This window comes from Branchiostoma belcheri, unplaced genomic scaffold (genome assembly GCF_001625305.1).
Source record: "Branchiostoma belcheri isolate BF01 breed outbred unplaced genomic scaffold, Haploidv18h27 scaffold11, whole genome shotgun sequence".
Classification (NCBI taxonomy): domain Eukaryota; kingdom Metazoa; phylum Chordata; class Leptocardii; order Amphioxiformes; family Branchiostomatidae; genus Branchiostoma; species Branchiostoma belcheri.
The window spans coordinates 2,521,659-2,532,361 of record NW_017802491.1 but is presented as its reverse complement, the minus strand read 5'-3'; the positions used below and the strand labels follow the sequence as shown (position 1 = coordinate 2,532,361).

The following is a 10,703-nucleotide window of genomic DNA, read 5'->3' as shown; positions in this document are numbered from 1 at the left end:
AACAACACGGATATCAATTGCTCACAAAGCGATCCAAATACAGGCGAAGGACGTTTTGTAGTATTGAATAGAACCTATATAGCATATCTTTACTTTTTAATTGACCCACAGTAAGTGAACAAAAACTAAAAAGAACACTTGAAAAACCTAAGAAGTGCGGGGAGGAGTATAAGGACAGATTTGTCATACAGCTTGGATTGTATAACTGTGAAATTAAGTGCGGCTCAAAGAAATTATATTCATTATTGTACACTCGTTATGTCATTATATGTAATAATTCAGCGACGACAAAAGTGGATGATTATATTGTCTTGCGAAAGCGTCGGGTCTCAAGAAGCTATTACCAAAATAACACTACCTTCAGAAATATGGTCTTCACTTAGGAAGCTAGTCTGATGCTATCGATCGCCGTGATATATCCAAAGTTCCGCATGATTGATGATGGAATACTTGGCGGGAAAGGTCAGAATTTCTAGAAATGGCTTCATATTGCGCATCCATTACAAGTACTAGTGGAAGAATATTCTCCATCCTTCAGCAGAGAACTGCCCGCTGGCTTACACTTTCGCTCAATCTCCGATCCTAAGGAACTAACAGAGACACATTCAACGGAAAAGTTGGGTAATTCAGTGTTGCGGAGTTCTGATAAATTTCCTTTTAGTGGATCCAATCCGACACGGAAGTGCGGCGTCTTCTTTTCGCATTAACAACAATCTTCCCGAACAGACATTCAGAGTATAGATTGCAGTGCGGACTGCAGTTCTGTAAGTATGCAGGGATAATTCCTGTGTCTAATAGCTGAGAAAATTGCCCCAAACTTCTCGGACGTCCTACGTCAAACGCATGTGTGTACGGTCAATAATATCTGGTAGGAATAACAAACAGCTGCACTTTACGCTGAACCAAATACATAGACATGAATGTTATATTTCTGACGCACTAGCATTCATTTAAAACTTTCATTAACGTTAAATGCGATGGAAAAAGCAGGAAGATCTCAATTACAGACACTTCTAAGCCGCCGGTCAACTATGACGCAGGAATGATTGTACGCCAGGTCCATCATTTCATCTTGTCGCAGCTTCGCGAATGGTAACTTAATCAGTTCCCAAGGTGCCCCTGGTAACAAGCTTCGGCCATAAAATGGCCTTTTGTGCTGCTATAAAGCGCCCTGCAATACTGTCACTAAGTGCCCTTTATTGCGCTCGCCGTACTTGGTTATTACATGTAATATGCGCGTGGACCCTGGGGTGACTTATACGTCTTTCAAATATGTTGCAAGGTCTAATATATATTCTATAGAGACCTACTGCCAGTGGCAATAGTATCATTTTAGGACTAACTGTACCTGTCAGTAAGCACGTAAAGCACTACCTGAAAAACGTAATCATCTCCTACTCTCTCTCAGAAAAAGGAAAGGGCATATGATACTCGTAGAAAGGTCACAATGTTCACCACCAACCTCAGCTTGGAGAGTAATCATCTCCAAACCACGGTGATTTCGGACGACTAACCTGCCCTTGGCCTTGTCGCCCCTGCTGTCTACAACACTCAGTCAAAGACATAGACGCCATTGTTTGTACAGTAACGTCAATCATTGAACCAGTGTGGCGATATAGAAGTTTCATTAACTTTCCTTTGTTCAGTACGGTAGTTAGGACATTCTTCTCGCGAGTTATCGACCTGCTGTTAGGCTCTGCAATCAGGAAGGCCATTAACCAATGGAACTGCCACTGCTGATTTCGTGACTGGATCTGACAGGGTAACCGTTTTCTAAACGGAGAATTGTCAGAGAAAAGACGCAGGCAGAAAACGTTGCCAAATTCTGTTTAGGCATAGCGCTCAAAGCTTATATCAGCATCATGTTGTCTTCATTCAAAATATGTCGTCAAAATATACTTTGATACGTTACTCGTTGGGAAAACCCCCTAAATGTCTAGCTGTGCCCATGCGTCGTTAATATGAATAGACTACCTGTGAGGTGAAAAACACCTGTTCATTCCTACAAGTCAATATATAGATTCACTCCCAGTGATTAATAGGCTAGCTATAGGGTCTTTCTTCCAGTAAAGCTCAGGCGTGATAGATGGATAAAGGAGCAACTTGTAGTATGTATTTCTAATCAATTACAACGTTTAGGATATCACTGACTCTATTTTATAGTACTTATTTACACGACGTTTGTATGCTATAAACAATCATTTGCCAGTCAAAAGCTGTACAAGTTGATGTCCGAGAAGTTAGATTTGACATCACGAGCGTCTTTTATTTTAGACTTTTTCAGTTTGTAAATATATGATATTGACAATTTTGATTAAACTATTGTCTGGAACAAACGGTGAAAGTTTTCCCGCATCCCTCAGAAAATGGTACCCGGCTATACCACCACCTGTTCAACCACTACAACAAGGCGCTGAGACCGGTCAAAGCGCCGGACGACATCCTGATGGTGGAGATCGGGGTTACCCTGACGCACATCATTGACATGGTGAGATTGTTGTTCTTGATTTGTAGCACGGGGTGTGACCCTGTATTGATCCTCTGCAACATACGCCATACCTCATCCCAACTTGGGACATCAAACTTGTCCGTACTTGGACCAACCTTTGAAGCAGTGCCAAAGTTTTCTCTTACATTACGCGTGGTTACAATCTTTGAGTTCTGTTCTACTTTTTCACGATTTTCACCATTGATTGTCGAAATAACTACCAAGAATGAGATTCGATTTTCTGTCTCAGTCTCTCACCTTCTTGCAAAGACATCGACTTGTTTTTGTTGAAGTCCTTTGACTTTTTGAAGTCCTTACTGCAGGTGTGTCCAGGGTGACAAAGGTTCTTATTAGATTGACTCAGATTATTATACATTCGGGTATTGCACAGTTTAGTCTGGCAGTGATACTGAGAAACAAGCGTCCAGGCAAAAGGAAACTCTCTTTGCATACGATTCGCAACAATAAGGAGAAGGAGAACAGAAACAGACCATCTTTCCAATCAAGAGAACATCAACTAGCTCTTGGATAATTGTTATCGGAAAAAGCTCTAAGCATTCAACTTGTTTCATTCTTGTGAGCTTCTGACGAGGTCTCTTGCATTACTACTGCTAAACATCGTTTTAAGTGTTAGTTGGGAGGTTCTGTACGTCCTCAGTGGTTCCCCAGAGTCTTCCCCCATCATCGAGCAGTACTGACCCCGATAGGACGTGTACGACCTGCCGGTCCCAGTACCCCAGCAGAGGATCTGTTCTAATTAATCATGTAGGAAATCTCGCCCTGGCACCTGTCAGTGTTCTCTGGACGTGTAGCCACCTGTGGAGTCCTCGTCTCTTGTGGGGTAATTACCCACACAGGAGCAGGGCGAGACGTGATCGGAATAGGCTATGTTACGAAACTTTCCTCCCACTTTGAAAAGTTCTGCTACACTTTTGAGGCGGCAGTTTCAATTGGATGGTGGAAGCAAAGGCGGATCTGTCATAATTGCAGATCATTAGAGAATGACGCAATGTCCTTGAAGCTTCATTAGAGGATACTCCATGCCCTTGGTACTTTATCCAGTCTTTGACCGCTTCAATTCATTTGATCGTTCGCGCTGTTAGATTGAAAAGAAATCCGCTTTGAGTGCGAACCGCTAGGTTCCATTGACCTTGGTGCAGTTCTTTGTCAAACATTACTCAATACAGAGGGTACGCTCGTGGCGAACTGTCTACTTTATTAACTGAACGTGGACACAAGATTTAACCAAAAGGATAGCACCTCCAGTGTGCTAAACTATCTTGTCAACGCTGATCAACGTGTGGACACATCCAAAGGATTCAGCCTGGTGTCCAGTCTATCGCGGTGTATGCGGGCTCCCTTCGGGCCTGTAGTGGTTCCCCGAAGTGGAGTTGATTAGCAAACCGCGGCGTGGAATTACTACAGCTCCGAAGAGAGCCCGCCCAAACCGCGATAAACTAGACACCGGGCTTATAGGCTTGTTTTATTTAGCTGTCGTGTACCCACTCTTCTTCCCGTTACATAGCGCAACTTTTTGCAACGGGACGGAGGCTATTTTTGTTGCTTGAGAGAAATTGAAGCACAATCAGATGCGTACCATATCATATAAAGTGCCTACCCTCACGTGAACCGCCCTGAGTGCCTACTAATGACGATGAAGTACATGGCAATCTACCAAGAGTAGAGAGATCTATCAGCTGAATCGTCACGCGACCATCATGCTTTTCCGCACCACGCAGTCCCGTAAATAACAGCGCCATGCCAGCCTGCAATATCCTAACTCTACAGTCGTAATGGAAAAGATACCAATCTCACAATTGCTACCTGTGTGCTGCCTGGAGTGCAATTATTAATGTAGGTTCATTATTCCCAAGGGACTGCGCAATAACTATAGCCTTTTGGATATGGAAAAAAACCTTTCAGTTCTGATGACAGATCCGTCTTGCGTCATATGACTTTTAAACCATTTTATGATTTAAGATTCAACATATTCTTAAAACTGCTTTTCTAGAAAGACGAATAAAGTCGAAATCGGTCACTCCGTCAGCACTGCCATTGTCCCAAAGTTACGAATGAGATTTTAAACATACTTACATGTATGGTGGTGGATGGGACAGGGGATATGATGGCACAGGTTTCCCATATGGAGTCCTGTGTTTTTCGCTAGTTGGGCTACAATGGCCTGTAACAATATAACTTAGTTTAGGTATACACCAGAGTGGAGAACACGCTTAGTTAGTATCATCATGGCTATTTGTCAGTACATGTATCAACATTACTTTCACCCTGTTGACTAAATATTGCTTCTGTCCTGCCCAGAACGAAAAGCACCAGACCCTGACTGCAAACATATGGATGACAATGGTAAGTAATGACACCCATGACTTCGTCTCAGCAGCTTGAAAACAGATCTAGCATCTAGATAATCCAGTGATAACGACTTCATAAGGTAGCCAGCGAACTTTCTACAAAAAGCCTCTCTCTATATAAACACTGGTGAGCATTAGTGTTCTTGAAAATCGATTCCATCGTCTATTTTAGGAACAGCTGGGCAGCAATTAGGTCGTCCTGACGCCCGGTTGACTGTATCAAAAGCCCCTCAAAGTGACCAAGTGATCAAACCAAAAGTCGGGAAGAAAGGCGACACGGACGATTTGAGTCCTGCAGGTCGTTAATTTGCAGTTTCTGATGTATGAATTAGAAATGGAGGTTACCAGGGGAGCTGACCCGGGGTGGAGAAAAGTTGGTCCGTATCAGGTGTGTCCATGGCAGGGATCCATAACAACTGTCCTCGGGGAAATCACCTGTCAGAAATGAGAGCGATGATGAGTTATTGATGACTGTCCTACTCACAGGGGAGATTCTCATTAAGTCTTAGATGGGTGTCTTGGAAATAATCACACCGGAGGGACACGGGTGCACCTTGTTGAGCTTAAACTTAAAATCTGCTGCATCCTGATGTGGTTTCTATATACACCGATCCCCGATATCAACGAGCTATTTCTCTACCTTCAAAGTCTTTCACGTTTCTGACGACATCAGTATACACGTCAGTATAAAATTGTAATAATTTTGGTTTACTGAATCGACTAGGCACAAATTTACATATAGTAACTACGAACAGTTTTAAACACAAATGGACATTTAACATATATACAAGCTCGAATTGTATGAAGCACCTGCTGTTTTTATTAGGATACAATCAAATGACGGATACATTGTTTACTTGATAAATTTGCACGATCACAGCAGAACAATTCCTTACTGTCCATTTGTCCTATAACTTACGTGACTGGTAAATTGAGTACAAAGAGTCATACATTATTTGGGATTGTCGTGGGGAACAGAATGACTGTTACTCGAACTATTACAATGAACAAAATTAGTCGATGGATCGTTTAATCAAATGAAGATGTACAATCATACCGGTCCCATATGTGTTCATTGCATGGATACTTTTATTGACCATTGCTGATGAAGCACTTCGATCACTATATCAATCAAATGTATCCCACTGTGGGATGTTTACGTGTTTCATGCTCTTTCGTAACACATTGCCTCCGCGATATACATCGACGTATTCTATATTGCGTAAGTTCCATCAAGGCAAAAATGTGTTAGTCAAAGTCTAGTATTGACAAAAGACGTTTAGATAATGCCCTCGGATCCTAACCCTTTTCATCAGCTTAAATAATCTCTCGAGTTTAATTTTGCCGAGTACACCTCGCAATGTGTACCTTGTACAAAACAACTTTTTACAATCCATCCCATAATTGATGTTCGATTACATCCTAGAAGGAGGTAACCCTTACTGTGTACAGATAGGCAAATACATCAAAGCATGTTTAGACCGCGCGGTAGAACGTAGTGTTCACGTTAGATTCAACATGTTGATTTATCCATGTACCGCTCGTACATGTATGTGTAAGTTCATTTCTATCCGTTTGTTAGTAGCATAGATTTGATGTTTTTGATGTTGTTAACGTCTGTGCATATATGTGTGCGGTCCGCAGGCTTGGAACGACTCGCACCTCACATGGGAACCCGAGGAGTTCGGCGGATTCAAGGCCCTCACTCTCCCGGCAGCCGAGATATGGAAACCCGACATCGTCTTGTATCAAAAGTGAGTGCGGTGGTTTCTTCAGAGATGTTTTCTTTGTGAAGTTCTTGTCTCTCTGTAGTTGCCATCGATCTCTCATTTGTACAAAACGGTTTTGGTTTTCCATTCCCTCTGTCGTTTAGCAGCCATGCGCTGTAGTTCTCACCAGTTCAAGTAACTTTCTGTCATATCCATGCTAGCTGTTGTATTTGTGCCTGTATAGTCGGTATTTTTGCAAACTTCCTTAGTTGCAACACACCAGCTCGTAGTAAATTACCGTATGGTATCAGCAAGAACTAGATCTTGTAATAAACTAACCACTGGGAAACTGTAATATTGCCAATCAGCTTGTATCCGTTGCATCTTATTGGCACTGAATGTTTTGTGTCTGTTCAGTGTTGATCCATACTTCAACGGGTGGTCGACTGACGACACGTACATCAAGGTGTACAGTACGGGGTACGTGCTGTGGGAGATGCCCACCGTCACCATGTCCTCCTGTCACCTCGACGTCTCCAGCTTCCCGTTCGACACTCAGACCTGCGTGCTCAAGTTCGGGCCGTGGATCCACAGCGGCAACGAGCTAGACATGCGCAGCATGGCTGACGAGGGAAGCCTGGAGAGCTTCATCGTGCACCCCGAGTGGGAAGTCGGCTCCTTCAAGGCAAAGCGGCACATGATCTGGTACGGCGAGGACTTCAACATCGGGACGCCCTACGCTGACGTGACGTTCCGGCTCGTCCTGAAACGGAAGTCGACGTTCTACGTGTTCAACCTGCTGCTGCCGTGCCTGCTGCTGACGTTTGTCATGACGGCCACCTTCTTCTTACCGAGTAACTGCGGGGAGAAACTGTCCTTCGGGGTATCGCTGCTGCTGTCCATGGTGGTGTTCCAACTTGTCCTGACCGACGTGCTACCAGAGTCCGACAACTTACCATGGATAGGTAAGGATTAACTTTTTGTCAGGCATAACGTAGCTATTTCAGCTACTCGTCTTTACATTTTTTCACTTATCTTCGCCAGAAACAATGATTCTACGTTCAATGGGTGTAAGTTAGAACCGCACTCATAACCAGCTGTGCGAAGCAGTGACTGAGTTTTCCTCCTTCCTGTCCACAGGGAGGTTTGTGATCATCACGATGATCCTGATGGCCGTGTCTCTCGGCATGTCTGTGTTCGTCATGTACGCCTGTGACTCCTCCATGGGAGCCAGAACCATACCGGACTGGTCCAGGAAGGTTCGTTACTTCCTTTCTCTATTACTGACTTTCATTATCTGTCTCTCACTTGCTTTCGTTTCCTTCTTCAACTCCTAGATGCACCGAACTTTCAAGTAATTCTGTCCTTTGGCAAAGGACAACGCTTCCTGTAAATCGTCCTTTTAGTAGTAACCTCCATTGTCTTTTTACCGTATGGAATAACACGTGTCTGTCTGACATGTCGTTCTCCAGGTGTTCCTGAAGTACGTGGCGACCCTGCTATTGATGGGAGACCTCTCCAAGCAGAGCCTGGCGGAGTCAGCCGACAGCCCGGGGGAGTACAGCCCGCCAGACCTCACCACGCTCAACAGCGTGGACAGCAACAAGCAGCACAACGACAACACCACCAACTCCAACGACAAGACCACGTTAGCCCTCCATCACATGGTGGACAATCTCCAGTGCGTGCAGCAGAACTTGGCGGGACTGCTGACGCACGCGCGCAGGGTGGAGAAGAACAGAGCCCTGGAGAGGGAGTGGAGGAGCCTGGCCAAGGTGCTGGACCGCATCTGCATGCTCCTGTACCTGGTCACAGCAACGTCGTGTCTGATCGCATTCGCCACAGCGGCCTGATTCACAACCAGAAAGTACACTCTAAGGCCCCATTCCCACTCGGATAAGATTGTCCGGATTGAGCCTGTTTGATCCGGCGTCGATCCGGCTCGATTCGGCTTGAAGCCGGATCAAAGCGAATCAATTAGGATCGATTGGGACAAGTTTATCCTAGTGGGCATAGGGCCCTAGGACATTCATCTCTACACCGATGACTAATCTCACCTGGGAGTGAGGATGTAAAAATAAACAGAGAAGGAATTCGCCAGAAAATACCATATGACATCGGCAGAAAGAAGATTTGAGTTGAGACTGAGTTGACAGTGCAACAGTAGATGGAGTCACGCTTCAAGTATGATATCATAACATGCATTAGCCTGATAAGTCCGACTGATAAGTGTATGATTGATAACACCGAATTCTGCGAGGGTGGCAGTGACTACTAAGATTGGTAAGCCTAATCCATACTAAGTAAATATACTCTGAGTAAGTTTAGCATACAGAAATATCTTCCAATAGGTACCTAACATAGAAACTAGATATGCATTATGCACTATATTGCCTGATGATTATAGTTTATCCTTGTTACACGAAGCAGTAGATACCTGTATCTTATGTCAGTGGAAAACAAAAGGAACTACGCGGTACTGATTTTTAACGCGATTTTACCTTGGTGTTCTTCATGAACCGTCACACTGTACATATATATATATATAAAGCAACAAGGCAGTTTTCTAAACCGAGACGTGCACGTGATATTATAGAGAAAACGTATGCACCAAATAGAGCCTTATATCATCTCCCAATGATCATGCTAGGTGGAAGAACTTGCAATCCAACGCTAGTAACGTTTCATACCAGTCCTTACACTGCGTTATGATGTTGGTTGGATTTAAGCTTCGTCCAGACTTCGTCACATGATACTGTTCTATCTTATCACAGCAATTATTCGTCATCCATGCGAGAAATGAAATATAGAGATGTTATCATTGAGAACGATAGTGGCGCTTATTCATCAATTACAGATAGCTAGGGAACCAAGACAGTAAGATCTTTACGTCAAGCAAACGGTGTTTGGTAATTAACACGAACGGGTAATTTTAGCTCTATTTTTCCAAATGGGAAAATAAACACACACTATTACATTCACAATTATCGAGATCTCTGTGGAATTCTTGCTCAGATGAGCTTTTACGTCATGTAATTAACAGAAAACATTTGTGTTGTAACAATCAATTACAAAAGACCATTACATATTAGGTACATTATTCAACTGACTATAGTAGACAGACGCAGCATTATATACGTAACATCTGTATATGAATATGTTTTATCACGTTATGCTGTCTGTAAATGGCAGAAAAATTACGTCTGGCAAAAAACATTAAATTCAGTTTTGCGTTTAACAACTGTACATAAACTTTACTCCTGTTTTCCTATTGTGTTTCATGGCAAACAAGACCTTTGATGGTGACATTTCCGGTTCATTTGATTTGGGCCATCAAATGATGACTGTGACTCATAAAAGTTGCCAATAATGTTGGCAAACTACGTACGCAATCTCTTAATCCTGACTCAAGCTGAAAGTCTTCACGCATGTTTAGAAAGTAGAGTTCCCAATTCCACGGACCACTTACTATGCCCAGTGAGTGGTCTCAACCACGGAAATGGCCTAGTTCCAAGTTGAACTTCTGCACCCGGTGTCTTTAGTTTTATGAGTTCAAGCCATGGAAGAGCACACTTGGCTATTTGGCGAGTCTCCAATATTAAAGGAATCAATGGTCAACAGCAACTAATACAGATGCATCAATCACGCTCAAAAGTTTAACTGTACTGCGTCGAAAGTTTGGCAACAACGGTCTCCAAGGTACTCACAAGAGGCGCCAATGGGCCGTTTCCCAGACATGCATAGGTCCAGCCTATTACCTTCTGCCTTGGAACTGGCGCATCCATGGCCATGGGTCAATATTGGATCTCGAGAGAGACAGAAGATTAGAACCAATACGTCTGGAGAGATGTGGAGCCTTAGTTATATCTCATACTCGTACACGGCTGTGATGACCGGTTGCGGTAATAAGGCAGCCAAGCACACAGCATCAGCTGGCAGACAAAGGAGACATGTACGTGAAACACTCACCGAACACAGAAAAAAAAATTACTGGCAATTGTAAAAGAGTGATTTTAAATGCAAGTTAGTTCTGGGTTTCTTGGTGTAACGTTATCGTAATTAGTGTTACCCTACTTCAGGGTCAGGGTTTAGGTTGTGCAGGGTTAGTTTAACCCTAATTTAGGGTTAGCTAACCCT

General features: G+C 43.4%; 1 protein-coding gene across 1 annotated transcript; it reads left to right on the top strand.

Annotated features, from left to right (window-relative positions):
* Positions 1 to 431: 431 nt before the first annotated feature.
* Positions 432 to 8,500, top strand: LOC109481901 (neuronal acetylcholine receptor subunit alpha-10-like). The gene is made up of 7 exons (XM_019784529.1): positions 432 to 462; positions 2,364 to 2,488; positions 4,808 to 4,852; positions 6,502 to 6,611; positions 6,984 to 7,531; positions 7,707 to 7,825; positions 8,039 to 8,500. The coding sequence occupies exons 1-7, from the start codon at positions 432 to 434 to the stop codon at positions 8,417 to 8,419; spliced, it is 1,359 nt and encodes a 452-aa protein (XP_019640088.1). The 3' UTR covers positions 8,420 to 8,500.
* Positions 8,501 to 10,703: the final 2,203 nt, after the last annotated feature.

Bases quoted from the DNA above. Each gene is read 5' to 3' on its own strand.
- LOC109481901 (XM_019784529.1), top strand. From the start codon at position 432: ATGATTGATGATGGAATACTTGGCGGGAAAG. The intron at 2,489-4,807 runs GTGAGATTGTTG...TGTCCTGCCCAG, and splicing joins TGACGCACATCATTGACATG to AACGAAAAGCACCAGACCCT. The intron at 7,532-7,706 runs GTAAGGATTAAC...TCCTGTCCACAG, and splicing joins CGACAACTTACCATGGATAG to GGAGGTTTGTGATCATCACG.